The sequence below is a fragment of the Passer montanus genome, unplaced genomic scaffold (genome assembly GCF_014805655.1).
Source record: "Passer montanus isolate IOZ18808 unplaced genomic scaffold, ASM1480565v1 scaffold6, whole genome shotgun sequence".
In the NCBI taxonomy this organism is placed as follows: Eukaryota; Metazoa; Chordata; class Aves; order Passeriformes; family Passeridae; genus Passer; species Passer montanus.
The window spans coordinates 229,529-248,279 of NW_024371037.1; the positions used below are offsets into that span (position 1 = coordinate 229,529).

The following is an 18,751-nucleotide window of genomic DNA, read 5'->3' on the forward strand; positions in this document are numbered from 1 at the left end:
GCAAGACAATTTTTATAAGAAAGGTCTCTCAAATTTACTAGTAAAAGTTCTTGTCAGCACTCAGTTACTGGAAGCTGAAATTAGTCATGGTTAGATACTTTTTAAAATGCATGTTATAGCTCAAGTGGATATTAGAAGCCAACCAGAGAGTGCAGGATAAAGCTATACAGCAAATGAGGCTGTGTGTTTAGGCACCATGGTGTCACTACCATGATGGTGATGATATTCATTGAATGGAGGCCTGTTCTCCTATTTCTGCTGCTTGGACAATGTGAAATCAGCATGATTTTTTTATTGCTGTTGTTTTGTTTTGATCTCAACACTGTACTTCCCTCTCAAAAATTAGATTGGAACATGTACAGTAATGGATTTCTAGAAGATAAATTTTCTTCCCAGTGTTCAGATAATCCCTAAAGTAACATTTTGAATATTTTCCTACCTATTAAGGACATACATTTTATTGCATGTCATCCCCCATCTGTGACCAGCCTGTTTAGCACAGGTGACTGTGCAGCCTGGCAGTGCTGGAGCCCTTATGTGTCTCTTACTTGTCTGGATAGCAGCCATGGCTTTTGGGATAGGTGCTACTAAGAAACAGCAGCAAGACTATGTATAATGCCACATGGTTAAGAGAGCAATGAGATGGTAAGCACAGAACACACTTCATGTGTGGTTCATATCTATCTCGTACTCAGTCTATTCATGACTTGCATTTCTTGACATGCACAATACTGAGATCCTTGCAGTAAGCTTTGTCAACAGGTATGATGGGCTGAAGCCAAAAACCACTGTGTCTGGAAGGCACAAAGCAAACTGACAGGTCTCCTCCTGAATCTTGGGTATAGCAAGCTGTCCCATGCCTGGCAAGTGGATTCTCCAGAATGGCCAGCGGGTGTACAGTATGAATATTAGCACCTGACCAGCACCACATCACTGACAACCTGTGAGTCTACACCAGGAGCCATTTGGGCTTGGGAGCTACCTGCTGCAGGAAAAACTGGAGAGCCTCCTACTGAACAGGCAAAGCAAGACAGAAAACACACTGATGAAAAGGAAGGAAGAAATCAGTATTTGAGGTTCAGTTCCTGGGATAAACCTTCAACAGGGCTGCTGCCATATATTCTCTGAAAATAAGATATAGTCCTATTGCTTGCCATTGCTATTAATGTTATCAGCCACACGTGAATATACTAAAAATCTGATGTTTTTCAAGTAAGTGTTGAAGCCAAAAAGAGGAGAAAGTGAAACAGATGGAAGAAAGTAAAAGCTGCAATATGAACCCTCTGATTTAAAGCTTAAGAACAACTCTAGAAATGAATACAGAGTCAGTCTTACCGGGTTTTCAGTCTGGTTGATTCCAATAAGAAAGACCAGCTCAGAAAAGAACAGGGCAGCCACCAGGTTTTTGTGGATACTGTGCAAGTTGGAACGCAGTGTGCGGATCAGGACCAGCAAGATGAAGGTGATCAGCAGAGCCGCCAGCGAGATGGATACGGTGGTGTAAGTGACAATCTTCAGGGGAAGCACCTCCCCATTCTGTGGAAAGACAGATTGACAGGAACTCTTGGGGTTTTCCCTTCCTTTTTCTCCAATCAAATCTACAGCTCGGAATGCCAATGTTTTCATTATACTGAGCCAAGACACAGATTTATTAGGGACCAACAGGAGTGGGTGACGCCACTTCTTTAGTTGTTAAAAATGTTGAGTGTGTATGGGCAGCACCCAGAGGATGCATCAACCAGGTAAGAAGGTCCTTTCAGCAAACTCAGTGGCAGGTGCAGCCAGGCATGGGCAAAACACTCCTAACACTGGGACTGATCTGCTGACAATGCCCAGAATCACACGCAAAGCCCAAGCTCTGAGCCAAAGCCCTTGAAAACCAAAGCCTCCAAAAATCATGATCCTGACATCACCCACCTCTCGTTTAGAAATGTCCATCAGGACAGCAAAGCTGGTTATATGGTTGCACTGGCAAGCAATATGGCTGTGGTTCCTGGAAAACAGCTCACACCCTCGGGAGGACCAGGCACCCGTCCCGCCAATCCTGTGGGGAAAAAAGGCATTTCTGAGCACCATCTTCCAATCTGCCCTCACCTTCCCCTGCCCTCTGTGGCAGCTTGCACTGCACAAGCAGAGAGGACTGCAAGTACCAGGACAGAATTATCTATAGCTGCCACCTGCCTGAAAGGGTATCATCAAATTAAAAGAGCCTGCAGTTGAAGTAGCTTCTAATAAGACAGCTGGGCAAATTTTGTGGGTTTATAACAGTCTGTTTTGAGTTAAAAAAAAAAATAAATTAAAACTTTGATTTCGGGTCAGTGACCACACAACCAATATGGGAAAGAGATTGCACCAAACAAAATGTCTGTAACCAAGGTAAATAATACCAGAACCACAGAGGGATACATGTTTTTGAGTCATGTGAATATGATATCATTATACAATTCCTCTGAAAAGTACACAAAAAAAGGTTAGAACCTTCTCTAATAAATACTATTTCATATCAGGAGATCTCTTATATCAACAACAGGGAGGAACTGTTGCTTTAAAATTCTTCCCTGTGCAGTTATGGGTTAACTCCAGTGACTTCAGAAATTATTTTGTATCAATATTAATTATTCTATTCTGAAGTTAATGAGTAATAAATATAGGCTTGCAGTTACTGAAAGATTTTTCAATTAGATATGACAAGACCTCTTTTTCATTAGCAATAAAATATTTGTTAAATTTTAATATCCCTTCCTCTCAAAAAGTACTCTCCAAAAGCTCTTTCATTCCATGTAATGTAAAAGCAGTAAGAGCTGCTTTTCAATTGTGGCTGTAGGAAGACGTAACACAGATAACAATGCCACTGAAGTTGCCAGTGAATAGCTAACAGATGAATCACTTTAGAACTAATGAGTTATTCAAGCTCAAACAATGTTTAAAAATGTATGAAAAAGGACTTGCCATTCCCTTACAATCAGCAGATTGACAGAGTGCATACAAGGAAAAACACTGCTTCACATGTGGGGAAATGGAAGATTTTATTACTGTGAAGATAAGAGATTTGTGTTGCATGTTCGATCCTTTAAATGATATAATCTCCTGAAGCCTTTAATCAGGAGGCACACATTCCCTAGGTTAGTTTGCCACTGTAAAAGGCAACAGGATATTGTCTTTTAATGGATTTTTCCATAGGTTTACTAGAATTTTTGTGTTTTTAGGAAACAAGTAACACCTATTCCCTTCCTCCTGGGCAGACCACATCATCCTCTCACTGTGTACCTGGGTTGTAGCCGGAAATTGCAACATATATGTAACAGTTAACAATACTTACAATAGTGTGAAAGCATAATATGAATGTAGAAAACATTCTAGAAAACATTTTCTTTTGTTTTATCCACACTCTTGAAACATCTTCACCAGGACTGTGCTGTTTCCACAATGCCATAAAACCAATGAAACATCATTGATACAGTTCCAGCTCATATACAATTTTCCTCATTTTCAAGAAAAAGATATCTTTATCTTGAACTTTACTGAATACAAAAGAATGACATGAACGATTCTCAGAACATTTAATCTTTTTCCTAACACTTCCCTCCTAGAGAGTCAAATACTTTCTCCTTATATTTTGCTTCTATATTACAAGTGCTTTCCATAAACTGAAAAGGTCTAATGTCCCAGAAAGGTATTTCCACTCCCTCCAATTTTTCACTAAAACAAATGAAAGCAAATCCACAATAGCTGATGAAATGAAAGTTAAGTTTCTTACCAGTGCAACTGCCTTTTCATTGACTTTTGATTCAAAAATTTGTGATTCAGAAATAATCTTTACTCCTAATTTTATCTGCAAAACCTCAGTCCTCATTTGTACCAAAATGAAGATTTAGTTTTGTAATTTTTTGCACTGACCCTGGCTGAGGCACCAAGGGTAGGTGCTTGTTTGCTATCTACTCTGTCCATAGTCACTGGAGAGTAACAGGAGAATATTCAGCCCACGGAAGAGCTGAATCATCTCCTGAAAATCCTGACTAAAAGACCTCAGGCAAGCCATGAATTCAGACACTGGAGTTGGACTATGTTTGTCCAGACATAGATCTGTGGGCAAATACAAGGAAATTGTGGGATTTATTGTTTCTGGGTGAAAATGAACCCTGCAGAAAGACATGACAGCACTGTGTTTCTTAGAAACCGCATGGCTAATCCTTTGTTTGAGGAGTTATGATAATTATTTTCATTTTTCTCAGGTTGGTGGGAAATGACTACGTGGCTCCATTCCACCAAAAATCAGTTGTCAGTTGAACAGACAGACCAAGACAGGGTTTCCTCCAGAATTATCTTCCCAGGATAAGGGCAGGAGTTTTCTGCTACTCAGACAGTTGTCACTCAGAGCCCTAAAGCAAGCAGGAGACATACGTGATGGAGTGATTCCAGAAGACACAGACAGGCTTTGTTCTCTCCTCTGTTTCCAGCATGGCATACTCCACTATGACAGGCTTTTCCACCAGGTTGGGAGGAAACTCCCCATCACTGTGAATGGCTGTGCTCACTACAGGTGTGTTGATGATAGGGCGATTTGGCAACCTGCACAAGGACAAAAATGGCACAGTGATCTACACGTCAAAATGCAAAGCTGCATTCTGCAATTAGAAGCTCTCCAGGTGCTTCTGCTCAGAAAGTGAGGCAGGTGTACCAACAGCCTTCCACACAGATGAGTCTCCAAAAACTGCTGGCACTTCTGGCATAGTTATTCTCCCCCAGTGTGCCAGAGGAGGACACGAGACAGTAGTGCAGTGAGAACAGCAGCACTGATGACATTCGGCCAGTATAGCAGCAGCTCTCTCTCCCCCACACATTCAGAGAGCAGAAGAAGGGACCTGAATTCACAATTCACAAATAGGTCTGAAGTTTACCTCAAGCTCCTCCTGTCAGGGTCGTAGTTTTCAGGCAGGAGGTGTCCCAGGGATCGGTAGATAATGACCATGGCAACAGTATGATGTGTCTCAATGTCTGGGTGCCGCTTCTTTCTCTTTGCAAGAGCACTCTCAGGGCTGAACACATCGCTGTTCAGCTTAGAGGGTATTTTCTGATTTGAAGGTTTCATTGTAGGCACTGCTATGGAATTAACACAAATATTAAATTCTTTGCACACAGCTTCAGAGCTACCATTATATTAAGAGTTCTTATAACTCCAGGCTTAGAGCACTCAGCATGCTTCTAATGTTATACTTGATATTTTAAATATAATTTCAGTACAATTCATAGTTATATTGCTGATAATCAAATAACCATTGAACAGTGAAAAGCCATTTAGACTAGCTATAAAATAAGCAATTTCTAAGCTAAAAGGTCTGTGAGTATATAAGTACCCCATGCATAACTTAAGGAGAACATTAAAACATTATGCATACCGCTAAATTGCATGCACATCTATATATGGCAAAATTAGTATTAATGAACCCACCAACTACTCACATAAGATTTCTCCCTGCTAATTCTGTCATTTACTGAGCTTTCTGTTTTGGAAGATTCTCTTAAAATTTCAATTTTTTCTCTTACAGAAAAGATACAAATCATAGAAGCAGATACTCTGTTTCTAAGCAAAAAGTCATAAAGCTGTACCAGCTTATTATGTATTATTTTCAAAAGGGTTACTATTTCCCCATGCAGAAGACATTCAACAATGGTACATCAATTGAACTTTGAGTTACCCTCTCCCCCTTCGTCCAAAAACCTTGTGGTGCTCTGCAGCAATCTTGGGATACTTCAGAGGCACTGGGAAGCAGGTACTTCCCCATGTATTCTCCCCTATCATCCAGCTCAAGACTTTTTCATTGCTGCCTAGTTCTAACACCCCTCTGTGCTCCCAGATTTGGATTCTCACACCACCTCCCTCCATCTCTGCAGGGACTGGAGGAAGGCAGCTGTGGGACTGCAGGCGCTGGGCAGCCATCCCATGCTATCCTGGTGGGAACAGAGGCAGAGCATTTCTCCCGCTTTGACAGGGCTTTGAGGGGCTGCAGGCAAGACCTGACAGACAGGTACAGCCAGTCCCACAGCCCCCCATGCCTCCATCACTGCCGGCAGGCAAAATGCCTCAGAAGTATGCACAGCTGCTCCATCCCTAAATAATGCTCACCTGTGCAGACAATCGCCCTGCTCTCACCCCAGTACCACTCTGCTCCCTGAGGATCCACCACGCTCCCTGGGAACTGGCCATAATTGCTCACCAAACAGCAGCAGAAGGGTTTTACCTTTCCTTTCTGAAGGTCTGAATAAAGTATCAGGGAAGACAACAGATGACTCCAGATCTTTTGGGTAATCTTCTTTAATCTCATGAAATCGAGGTATTCTAGCTCCCGTGAAGTTAGACTTGTCAAAGATGTCAACAGCAATAACTGGGGGGGATAAAAGTTTCCCATTACCACAGTGAAACATTACTGAAAGATTAAAATGACTGCACAATGCAGATAAAAAATTTAAACCCTAAAATAGAAAGTAAAATTTAATTTTTTTCTGTTAACACCTTATATGATAACTAAAAGTTTATGTGTCAGCATTATTTTTTAGTGGAAAAGAATTCACAAGACAGTATCTCATACTATGAAAACACACTGGAAACATTGGAAATAAAGAATCAAAATCATTTAGGTTGCAAAAGCTCTCCAAGATCAAGTGGAAGTGTTAACTCAGAACTGCCAAGTCCAGCATGTAAACCATGGCCCCAAGGGCCGCATCTACATGTCTTAAATACCTCCAGCGATGGTGACTTGCCTGGGCTACCTCTTTCAATGCCTGGGAATTGTTTCAGTGAAGAAGCTTTTTCTAATACCCATCTTGAGGTAGATCACTTCGCTGGTACTTCTCCAGCAGCAGCTGACTGTGGTTTCACAGAGGCTTTTCCCTGGCTGCTGCTCAGTGAATGCTTCACAGAGTTTCTCCATGTGCTGCTGGCTTGCTCCACTGTGTGCTGCATGTTCCAATTTTAGACTTGCTTTTTAATGGGAAGACTAAATCTACTGCTTCAAAAACATAGTTCTACACCTGCTGGATTGTGAAGTCAGCTGACTGAAGAAAATAACGTGTTTTATCTGGGACTACTCCTTAGTCCTGCCCTGGCAGTTCCTCCCTAGCTTACCTCATCATCTCTGCCTACTTAACTGCCCAAATACTTAAAAGCAGTTGAGTTGGCTTTAATTTTCTCATTTAAGACAAGTCACTGAGTGCCAATTTACATGTCCTGGGGGTAACCCTACACCAAAAGGTGTGACCCTCTGCGAATTTCTGTATGAAGAAATACCCATGTTGCAAATTCCCATTCCTTTCCTAGTTTCTAACTAACTCCCAGATGAGCCATTAGGAAACTCTATTAACACCATGTTCACCTGGAAAAACTGTTCAAAAGAAAAACAGACCTCTTTCAGGCCAGAGTTGCCTCATCCCTCTCAAGCTCACACCTCTTTACACAGGAAGAACTGGTTGAAAAAAAATCATGATTTACAGCCTGCAAGAAATTCTGGGGTTTGTTTTCATCTCAGTTCAGTTGGGTTAAAATACTGAGCACATTTTTTTCTGCATATGAAGATAAAACTATTTTGATTTTCATAGTCCTGAATCACAAGAAAGTATGTCAGTTTTGGTTTATAAATAAAAATCAAAGTGCTTCAGTTTGTCTTAGTTAACAATAATCTATGCCCCGTTGATGCAGGATGCTACAGCCTTTGCAACTTGACTGCCTTATGCCTTTGATTTTATGCCCCTATGATTGAGGACATAAAGCACTCTTGGGACAAGGTTTGTAGCCAGTTAAAATTCTTACTATAACCACAGGTGTAGTTGGGAAAATAAGACCCAACTTTTAGCACATAAGCCTTCTTCATATCAGAAATAAAAGCAACAGCTTGAAAAGCTAAACACAAGTTCAGGCTGATAGAGTTTAGAGCACCTCTGAAAGAAAAACCAAATAGCAATGCTGCTTGTGAGGGACTTCTGAAGGTCAGCTGGCTCCATCTCACCTCACACTCAGGGCAGGACTATCACCAACACCCCCTCAGCTCAGACTGTTTGTAGCTGGGAAGAAAATGAAATAGAGAGAGCAGGGGAGAAAATGGGGAAACATGACCAGGCTGTGGCTGCTGTGCTTCACCTGCATATGCACTGCAGGGATGTTTATGAAATACATTACAGTCCAAAGTGCAGGAGCTGCTATTTGTTTGTCAGAGGAGAAATTTCCTGTGATAGGTGGGGAAGGTGTCTTGGTATTCCTGATGCTTCCTTCTCAGTTTAGACTCGCTCTGGATGTTTTGGATCCCATGGATTTTCTTCTGATTATGGGTTTTGCAAGACTGGGATGGCATTGGAAGGACTGGTGATTCTGTGAAAATACCTTTCAGTGTAAGAATCTCTACAGATGATGGTTTTCTGGATAGGTTCCAAATTAGGAAAGCATGTGAAAATCAGAGGTATAATCACAGAATCATCTAGGTTGGAAAAGACCTATAAGATCATTGAGTCCAACCTTTGACAGATCATTACCCTGTCAACTAGACCACAGCACTAAATGCCACATCCAGCTGTTTTTTGAACATCTCCAGGGCTGGGAATTCCACCACCTCCCTGGGTAGTCCATACCTATGCAAGTAAGATTAATAATATGCAATAAAATCAATAGTAGGGTTACTTTTTCTTTGTACTGCAGTAATTCTTCAGGTGGTGTTGGTGCGATTCCTCCAAAAATGAGATCTACTACATTCAATGATATTAGTTGGTCTCAAAAGCCATTATCTTTATTTACAAACTTAGTCCTTCCTACTATCTCCACACTGCTATGACTGCAACAAAAAGCCACATGGAGCAGTGGCATGGTCCAGAGGCAAAACACCTCAGACATCTCCCAGGAGGCCCCCATAGCAACTGAAAGATATGGATCAAGGCTCGATGGATTTGAAACTAATGCAATGGTTTTTCTCAGTGGGTCCTATTAAAACAAATAACTAGCACCTCTGTCCAGCACATTTTTAAGAATCAGAAAATGGCAGTTTTCAACACAGATACTCACTCATGTTATTGGCAACAATGACAAAAGGTCTCATGTAGGTTTTTTTCATGTTCTGGGCCACATTGTTGAAATATTCCTCGTAGTGCCTGAGCAGGTGAGCGGTGCCTCCCTCTGTTCGCTGAATTTGCTCCCAGTGCTCCTTGTTGCTGGGGTCCAGCAAAGCACTACCCACTTTGATAATATTCTGAGAAATAAAGTACAAGCCTAAATTATGAAGTAAACACAGAGCTGGGTTTCAAGTGAGAAGTATTGAAAATTATTGGCCTGACTGCCTCAGGTGTATAATGAAATATTTAATGCTGGCATGTTCTACTGCAGCCATATAAAAATACGCACACCAGTTACTCACCCAGAGGTTTTTTGGTCATGTAAAGCAAATCCCTTCAAAATTTTTACAAGTAAAGTAAGCCAAAAATGGAGGCTGTAAGAGAACTGCCTATTTTCTTCCCCCTAATGACAAGAAATCAAGCAAAAGATGCAGGAGGAAAACCTATCCATGTTTTCTTTGTTTCTGAGAAATCAGACGCATGAAAAGCACTGCTCTTAGCAGGTACACTAAGGAACTTCCCCAGATAAATCAAAATAATGTTTTTTTGTTGCAAAGCAAAAGAAAGCCATGGATATATATATCACTTCCTCTTTTACTTTATTTTTTTCTTTTACTTTGTTTCCTACATAACGAAGACAACTTATGCAGTGAAGAATGCTAAGCGTGAATATTAACTTGCACAGACAAACTTGAAAATACATAAGGAACACTTAAATCATGTCATTGTCTCCCCATTTTTATATTGCTTACAAATGGTATTAAAAGGGCATTTCTTTCTGAGAACCTGACTCTTCTGCCCTTTCTTAGAAAAATATGCAAAGGGACCCTCGGGCTGAGTGGAAGGAGATTGACCCCAAAAGAGTGTGCTAAATGGCTTAAATGAGAAAGATGCTAAAAAGTTTTTAATCTTGGTGTGCATATGAACTATGTTGTTGGAACAAAACCTAATTCCTAACTAAGGTAAAATTGGCGTAAATGGCAGTAGGAATTAATCACCACAAGCTCTAAAATAGCCAAGACAAATATTTAGGCTTCATTTAGAAGGAGCTATCTGTATCCTGTCTGTACTGTTTGAGGCTGGAAGCACATATCTGAGCTAAAAGAGACTCCCAATACGACCACCTTTACCTAGGGTGAGAAGCACAACATGGATCCCAGGAATGCAGGAGACACATACTGTACTTGGTACCAGGCCTCCTCCGTGTTTGTGAACATTATTTATGGTTTTTTATTATCTATTTTTCAGGCTTTTACGTAGGATTATTAAAAAAAATTCCTTCTCCCCTTGTGGTTCCTCAGCCTAGGATGTTACCTCCTATTATTCATGAGCTGTACTCATTAGTTTTCAAATTCCTGACCTATCCTAAAATATTTAGGGAGTTCTTGAAAACATCATCTGTATGAAGTTCAGTGCCAAGTGCAGAGAACAATAAATTAAAGCATATGTTTCCAAACCAATTTTTTTTTCTTATTGTTCATATTTATACTTAACAAAACATGCTAGAAATGAAGTTCCTTTTTAAGATCTGAATGGTCTGCTTCACAGCCCACAGGAAAGAAAAAACAGAATCTCTTAAAACTTGGTGCATCTAAAATGTAAAATGTTTCAGAAGTTCTCCACTCTCTGCTGATTATACAGCCTGAGACACTAAGGAATTTTCTCAGCTGCATTTCTTCCTACTCCTAACTCTCCAGGGACATCTTTTCCTGATGCAGCTTGCCTTTGCACAGCTTCTTCAGTTTCACTCCAGGTCTGCCTGACCTGCCTCATCCTCCTGGAGTACTGTGAGCAGTGACTTGGGTGTAGCACACCTTCTCAGGGAGCCAAACGGATCTTTGGCCAGCACAGACGCCAGTCTTGACCCATGGAGGGTCATTCCACATGCTGGTGCCCAAGCTCTGGGCTCTGCTAGCACAGATGCAAATGGATGTTTTAGCTTGGACTCTGTGCTGTGCCATGGCCAGGATCTTGGTAATAGTATGGGCAAGAGTGGAGAACAGTACCCCCTGTACACACGGGACTGAGGAAAGCTCTACAAGCCTGATGTGGTTCATCCAGGCTCCACGTAATCAGACCACAGAATACACGCAACTGCTCCAAATTTCACATGTTTCCACCACAACTACATATTTTACCAGACAGGGAAGATGCTACAGCTTGTTCTCTAGCCCTGGTCAGATCTTTGGTAATAACTGGGACTTTAATGAATGCTCCGAGTAGAAGCTCTCTGGCACACATATTAGTATGTGCCTTAAAATACCAATGATATGGAATGTCTTTCAATGTACATGACTCAAGTATTCTCAAACTGAATTAGAGGAAACCTTCAGAGTCAGTAACTAGCTCAGACTTAATTCGCTGCACATTTAAATGAGCAGGATCACATTAGGCATGTTTTACAACAAAAATAAATACAGTACACAAAACTATTTTAGGCATGAAAAACACATTAACTCGATGATTTCTTTTCATATGGGGAATATTGCTTTTGGCTGCGACTGTGATGATATTTTTTAGAAAAGCACATTCTATTATATTTGTATTACACATACACATGCGTGCATAGACACATGCATAACCAACTTTCCATTCTAATCTGAGAAGAAAGGCTTATTTGTGGAACATAGGCAATTACACAATATTAGCTTCACCTTGGTCAAAGACAAATTTAATTACCCACTGCCACCTAATTTTCAAGGGAAACTGTAAGGGCTCAGCACAGTATACAGTATTTCTCTTACCTCATTGAATTCCACATCCCTTGTGGCTGCCAAGTCAAACCCTTGCTGCTGGCTCTCATACTGGAGGACCTGGATCATTATCTGGTAAGCTGTCCTCACGTCGTTGCCATACAAGCTCTGTGTATACTTGGTGGCATTCTGCAGCGCTCTCACGATCCGTATGGTTTTCTCTCCATCCAACTTGGTCTCATTGTGGTGTAACTTCTCATTCTGAATCAGGTAAAAAGGGAGAAAAAATCCAATTTTATATATATATATATATTTTTTTTTTTTTTTTTTTTTCATTCTAGTTACAAAGACAATCACAGTTCAGGGATTTTTGGCACACAGGAATTGTTCGGTCAAAATTCAAAATTTTGTTTGTCTTGAGAAAGAGTTGGCAAGAAAACTCAATGGCAGAAGTAACTGAGAGCCAGAAAAGTACCAGGGTCCTGAGGGAAAATGAGGCTGTTCAAAGTTGTAGTCAAAAGACTGAGTGCAGGGATATCAAACTGGAGTCCAAACTGGTCATTATTTACAAAATAAAGGGAAAACTGAGGAAACCCAGCTTACCATGATTTTTAGATCCACAAAAGTGTTGGTGGTACAGTTGAAAAGCTCGGGAGGCAGCCAGCCCTTCTCAACGTTACAATGGCGAACGGCGTTTCCTGACGGAAACAAAGCATCAATGGCAAACAACGTTCTGAATTGTGCAGGGTAAATATTCACAGATTTCACTATCCTGGACTTTCAGATTTCCTACATTTTTAAGTTGCTCAAAGCTACACATGTATTTCAATTTCCAAACAGGGAATTCCTGTGAGAGAAAAGTTAAGCTCTACTATCTTCAGGAATTGCTTTTGCCAGGCTTTGGAGAAAAGTCAGGTAAATTCCAAGCTCTGCCCAACTGCTCTCAGCCTCACTGCCAGATTGTTCTCAAATTAATTCATTAATTTCTCTATACCAAAAAAGAGAAAGACTTTGTACTTTGTAAACATTCCTGAAAACCAATCCCTGCTGAGATTTCTGTGCAATAGCCTACATAGGAAGACCTCCTGGACAAATGCTGTCTTCACATCAACACATGCCCACACATCTGCATACTGCATTTGCTAAACACTTCAATGAACATGCATAATTGCCTTTTTGACATTTGTAAATGGACCATGAGCAGCTTACTTTTTAATTTAGCCTATTATATTTTGAATTATTTGTTAAATATTTTAAAATGCAATTCCTGGCTGAGGATCCTTCACCATGAATTGCAAGTAATCTAATTCAAAATTTACATTTGTGCTAGTTAATTTGCACATAACATACTGCATATGTCTAAGCCATTTAATTACCAATATCTAAACAAGAACTATAATTAATTTTACTATATCTAATTATATTATTTTTCTTCCATTATTAGGTGAATACAATTATGGCTCAGGTTCTTAGTCTGAATATTGATTACTATTAGGCTTACTTTGAATGATTTGCAAAATGTACTTAGAATGTTCTATTACTATAAGCAACATTGCCTAGAAGAGACATTTGGGTGAAACACTTCAAGAACAGTGCAGAAAACTCATTTTAATTCAGTTTTATACTGCTTAATCATGAAAATATTCTTCACCTTAAAAAAAAAATTCTATCTCCTAAAATCTTTAGAACAGGAACTAGGTTGACCACAAATCTTCTGCACACCTATAAGCAGTGGCCTCCCCCTAGAAATATTTGGAGCAATCACATAACTATTTAGAACTCCCTGTGCCTAAGGAGAACCCACAGCAGAGAGTAACCAGGTCCAGAACCAAGACAGAGTTTTCATTTCCCACAGAGCAGCCTTTGGAAAAGATTGGGAACTCTATTTTCAAAAATCTGATACATGTTTTCAGAGACATATATGAAAAAGCAGATTGTCATTTGCCTGTTGTACAATACAACATAGCTCATCTGCTTTACAAAAAGTGTTTTTTAGCTGTTTTCCTTATGGAAAAGATATTGTGTGGGAAAATGCGAGTTTTGTTGCAACTCTTAGCTTTAGTAGGCTGCAACCCTAGTAAAGCAGCCATCAGGAATATGATTTTCCTAATTGTGTCTTTGCCTAGAGGAAATGTATGGCTAAAGAACACTTATAAGTCATTAGAAACTAGAAAGTTACATGTGTAAGAATTACTTGATAAATAGAAGATTTGGCTCTGCTTTTTTGAAAATAGAGAATTTCTGTGCTTTATACGTGTTCATCTGCTGTACTGTTGCCTTTATTCATTGCTAGTATTCCAATGTATTTTAACAGGTCTTTGATTTCAGCTAGGTATACTTTTCTGCTCATGATATATAAGCTATGCTGCAGTCTCTAGACCTAATGAATGAATGGTATTCCCTATGTACGTATTTTTCTTTTTTTTAAAGAGGCATGCAGATAAAGAAGGTAATTATTTACCCAGGGAACTTACCCACTGATCCCTTAGGACAAGGCACAGCAGCTGGCTGGCCAAACTTGGTCTGTGGCCACCAAATACCAGCCTCGAAAGCTTTAGGACAGCCATTATAAATTACTGAAAGCAGAAAAAGAAATTATGAAATTTTTCTGACAAGATAAAAATCACAACAGTGAGACATTTCAACCTGCCTGAAGGACCTTCCTGTAAGTCCAAAGCCCTGTCAGGATACCTGTCCTCTGCAGTGCCTTCCAAGCTGTAACCCATCAGTTGCTCCTTACCCAGCAGACTGGACAGACAGGTACAGGCAGAGGAGAGCTCAGGATGATTATGGGGCTCTGGATTTTGGCTCTGCCTATCTCTGCTTGCTCCTTTATTGTGGGAAAACATTTCTCCTTTTTTTCATTTTGCCCACACACTGCTGTTGCAGCAGCTTTTGCTGATCACAGGAGGACAGTGGGTGGGTGGGTGGGTGAGAGGAAAGGCAGGATGGGCAAGATGGGGAAGGAAGGCAGAGTGCACGAGGTGAACGGCACGGTGCCTCTGTGGGCAAAAGGTGTGAGGGCTCTCACCAGCCTCTTCAGCTGCAGCTCAGCAATACCACACTGCACTGGCAGATGAACTCAGGTTTAAGGAAAAGCTGGTGCTAGTCTTTTGCTCCCCCTACTCCACCTCAGCTGGCTATATTTCCATATGAGAAAAATTAAAGAGATAAGAGCTTTTTCCCATTCCTTCAGCCCCCGTGAGTCATACTGGCACATATCTAGGAGGAGGGGTGTATGTTTAGGCTGCTGCAGCCCCCCTTGCCCCCACTGCTGGAGCCAGGCTGCTGGGCTCACAGTGCCCCAGGGCTGTCCCCCGCAGTGTCCCCATCTGCATGGCTCTGATCCCGCACTGCAGCGGGGCTGGGCAGCATGGCTGGGCAGTGTGGGCAGTGTGGTTGGGCAGAAGTACCTTCACAGCCCCTGACGGTGACCTCTGCAAAGGGGTTGTCGCAGCGGTTGCACTGCCGCCCGATGACGCCGGGCTTGCAAGGACACTGTCCCGTCTCCATGTCGCAGGCACGCGTGTGGGAGCCAGATGGGAAGCAGTCACAGGGGTAGCAGGTGTCACTGCTTTGGGGCCTGTAGTAATTGGCCTAGAAAAACAAAAATGATGGACATGAGGTATTGGACTTCCAAATGGCTCATTTTGCAGAGCACAGATAAAAGTTACGTTACTGTTATCAGAGACCCAGGGTTTGTGCTGCCATTTGCAGTGGAACCACAGGGCCCACGTTACTGCTCCGGCACTTGTTGCAAGTGCCCACCAAACATAATTCTTGAAGGATTTACAGTTTTCTCAGCCTTGCAATCCTGCTCTTGTATGGCATAAACGAGCCACTAAGGAAACTTCCTGCACTGTGCATTTGTGTTTCACGTAGAGGGTGACAAGCACGCAATGATCTCATATTCAAATCTCCTCTGTACATGCGTTTGATCTGAGGCATTAGGATTGCACAAGAGCATGGAGCTGGCACCCCACTGACTCCATTTAATGCAACAGTTGCTGTGTGTCCTGCTGGCATTTCGGGAAGGAGCAGGGGTCAGATTCACAGCCGCCAATCTGCACAAGCCCAGCTCCTCTGATGTCATTCAAGCCAGTTTAAAACCTATTGTGAGAAGTCCTTTGTAAAACCTTCATGATGAGGTGCTTCCCCTCCCATATCCCCCATCTGTCCCTGCCTGTCCAGAGATGAGGAAAGCATTTAGCCCTGCAGCTCTCTCCAGCTGCCAGGCCTTTTGCTGGCCATAGCACAGGGGAGAGCTCCAGCCAGCTGGCCCGAGCTGTTTCATGGCTGTTACTCACTTGTGATGCACAAAACCCCACTGACACTCCTCTGCACCCCAGTCTGATCTCCCCTGATAAACCAGGCTGCACTTCAGAGATCAGAGCCAGGCTTTCATCCTCTCAGCTCGGTTTTCCAAACACAAACAAGATAAGAGCTCTATAGTATGATTTGGAGAAAGGTGGTGCCAGCAAAATGTTTTGGGTAATGATTAACTCCACTGTGCACATACATATATATATGATACAAAGCGCAACTGTGTGTACTTTGTATCAAATACTCACTTGTAATTATTAGTGGTACAGTTTCTTTTTAAACTAAAGAAATTTTGACTTAAGAATAGTTTGTTTTGCTTACCTTGCAGTGGCATTCCCCATTAGTCTTATTGCAATCAGAATCAAACCCTTTACTAGTCTCACAATTACATGGGCCACAGATGGGATTTCCCCACCAACCTCTGGGACATGGTAGGTCGATCCTATTAAAGAAAATCAAATTGAAAGAAAGTTATTTTAAGCTCCCTCTTAAAAAGTGTGAAAAAAAAGCTTTGGGCCAAATCTGCAGTCAACTGCATCATCTTACAGACAGTAATGTATCTCAAGAAACAATCAATACATATATAAACATAAATACAGTATAATATGAGAAAATATAGAATATCAGTGACATGAAAACCTAGAGGGAAATTTTTTCTAAGTATTTTCAAGTGCAGGCAGCTCTGAGCCTGTGCCCTGCTTTATCTACCACTACAAACTGCCTTGGAGCTCCCCAACACTCTACATCCCACCCCCCATCCCCATCCTGCCCCAGCCCACAGGGACACCAGCTCAGGTGCAAAGCTGTCTGCAAGCCCATCCTATAAAGGAAAGCCACTACTCTCAGCCAACCTGGCTTTCTCAGACTGTTCACTACAAGATCTGAAAAGCCCTGGTCTGCCTCAGGAGAGACAGAGGACCCATGGCTGGGGACATGGAAGAGGGCAGGGTGGCAGCTTTGATCTGGACTGTGGATCAAAGACGATGATTCAGAGTGAGTGCAGCAGCACTGGAAGCTAAGCAGCAAGCCAAAGGCCACCCCTGTGGAAGGAAAACCCCCATTCTCACTGGGACTATTTCATCTGGGTGCCTCTGAGCTGGTTATCCCACAGATACCCCAGCACTAGCTCTGGCAAGGAGAACTCTGATTCTGTGATAGCTGGGAGTCTTTGTCAAGCAATAGCCTGAAGGACAAGGCCTCTGAGATCCTGGTAATGCACAAAGTATCCCCTCCCTGCTGCTCATTTTTAGGAAAGAAAAGCTATTTTCATTTTTGTCTGTTTTAAAGACCAATATCAATTTTATTTATGGTAATTGGTAGGTTTGTACTTCTATGCTTTAGAATATGAAAACCACAATGTTGCACTTGACACATGTCATCAGATAATGACAAGGGACAATGTCTCTGTGTCGCTAATCCAGGGGAATGAAAGACAAATCTGGCAACAGCACGGCTAACATTTGCAAGCCCACACTACAAAAGGCAGAGGAAGAAGCTTGCAGTTTTCAAAGGGAAGGAAACATCACATGAACCATTCCTAAATGGGCAGACAAATGCACTTCATTTGCACATTATGAATGGCCCATATTACAGTAAATCAAAGCACCGCCTCTGGGATAAGGCTGGTTGCTGAATGCTTATCAGAGACCAGGAAGCTGCTGACGAGGGAATCAGCACGTTTCTCCCACAAAGCAACAGAGACAGGCCCCAGACTGTCCAGAAGAGATGGCTCTTTGCCAGCCCAGGGACTGGACCTACACTGCAGAGAGACTATCTTGCTACAGGCCACCAAACTGGTGCATCGCTCTGTGTGCTGGAGAAGCTGGAAGGGAGATGCAGAGCAAACTCAGGCCAAACCCACCACAAAGTACAGTGAGATGCAGTGCTGTGCAACACAGCAGAAGTGGTTGAGTCCCTGAGCAGCTGATGAAGCAAAGTGGCTCCTGAATAACATGTCTAGTTTCTGGGAAGAGCTCAGGAATGCCAAAAGGCAATGGAGCCTAAAATACCATACCACTCAAATAGTAACAGGAAAGTTTATCATAGCAGAACAGGAAGGGGGAGGACTGTTGCCTTAGGTGAAGAGCTTCTTGGCAGGATCAAGAAACCAAGAACAAAATGATTCTCTTACTTGCTTTCGCAGTACTGTCCATAGTAGCTTTGTCCACATTCGCAGGTGTAGCCGTGGGATGAGCTGGGTTTGTGCACGCATGTGGAGACATGCTCACATGGGTTCAAGTTGCATACATCAACACAGTCCCTCCCAAAGTACCCTGGGGAGACAAGGTAAGAAAATTACAGCAACCATTGTAATTTATGATTTGCATGTCTCCAAAAGACTGTCTGTCTTAAGCTTATGCATTAATAACACATCTTTGATAATCAGTAGATTCCCCCTGCGATACTGTCAGAAATGAAGCACTCTTTTCCCTCTCAAACAAAATGATAGTAAGCCATTCTTTCTGACAGCCTGTTACCATGCTTGAGGCACCCTTGTGCCTTTGGTTCCCTGTTTTATATTTGGGGCATGTACTACAAATAGTTTTGTATTCTCTTGCTGTATGTATGGGAGGTGACTGTATTGGGTGCTGACAGCATGTGCCAGCTACATGCTCCAAAACAGAGAAAACATTCAAAGTATTTTG

The 18,751-nt window shown here is 41.8% G+C and overlaps 1 protein-coding gene across 7 annotated transcripts in view; it reads right to left on the minus strand.

Moving 5' to 3' along the window:
- The window catches only part of CELSR1 (cadherin EGF LAG seven-pass G-type receptor 1), a 164,940-nt gene that overhangs the window by 19,997 nt on the left and 126,192 nt on the right, over nucleotides 1-18,751 (minus strand). For 4 of the 7 annotated variants that reach the window (XM_039726848.1, XM_039726845.1, XM_039726844.1 and 1 more), the window contains exons 13-24: nucleotides 18,238-18,379; nucleotides 16,428-16,548; nucleotides 15,197-15,380; nucleotides 14,258-14,359; nucleotides 12,387-12,481; nucleotides 11,835-12,044; nucleotides 9,044-9,227; nucleotides 6,240-6,383; nucleotides 4,899-5,100; nucleotides 4,402-4,569; nucleotides 1,918-2,044; nucleotides 1,336-1,536 (exon numbers count right to left, since the gene is read on the minus strand). In XM_039726848.1, coding sequence (XP_039582782.1) covers nucleotides 1,336-1,536; nucleotides 1,918-2,044; nucleotides 4,402-4,569; nucleotides 4,899-5,100; nucleotides 6,240-6,383; nucleotides 9,044-9,227; nucleotides 11,835-12,044; nucleotides 12,387-12,481; nucleotides 14,258-14,359; nucleotides 15,197-15,380; nucleotides 16,428-16,548; nucleotides 18,238-18,379 — 1,880 coding nt within the window. The remainder of the gene's footprint in view (nucleotides 1-1,335; nucleotides 1,537-1,917; nucleotides 2,045-4,401; nucleotides 4,570-4,898; nucleotides 5,101-6,239; nucleotides 6,384-9,043; nucleotides 9,228-11,834; nucleotides 12,045-12,386; nucleotides 12,482-14,257; nucleotides 14,360-15,196; nucleotides 15,381-16,427; nucleotides 16,549-18,237; nucleotides 18,380-18,751) is intronic. The other 3 variants (XM_039726846.1, XM_039726842.1, XM_039726847.1) reach the window with 1 other exon arrangement.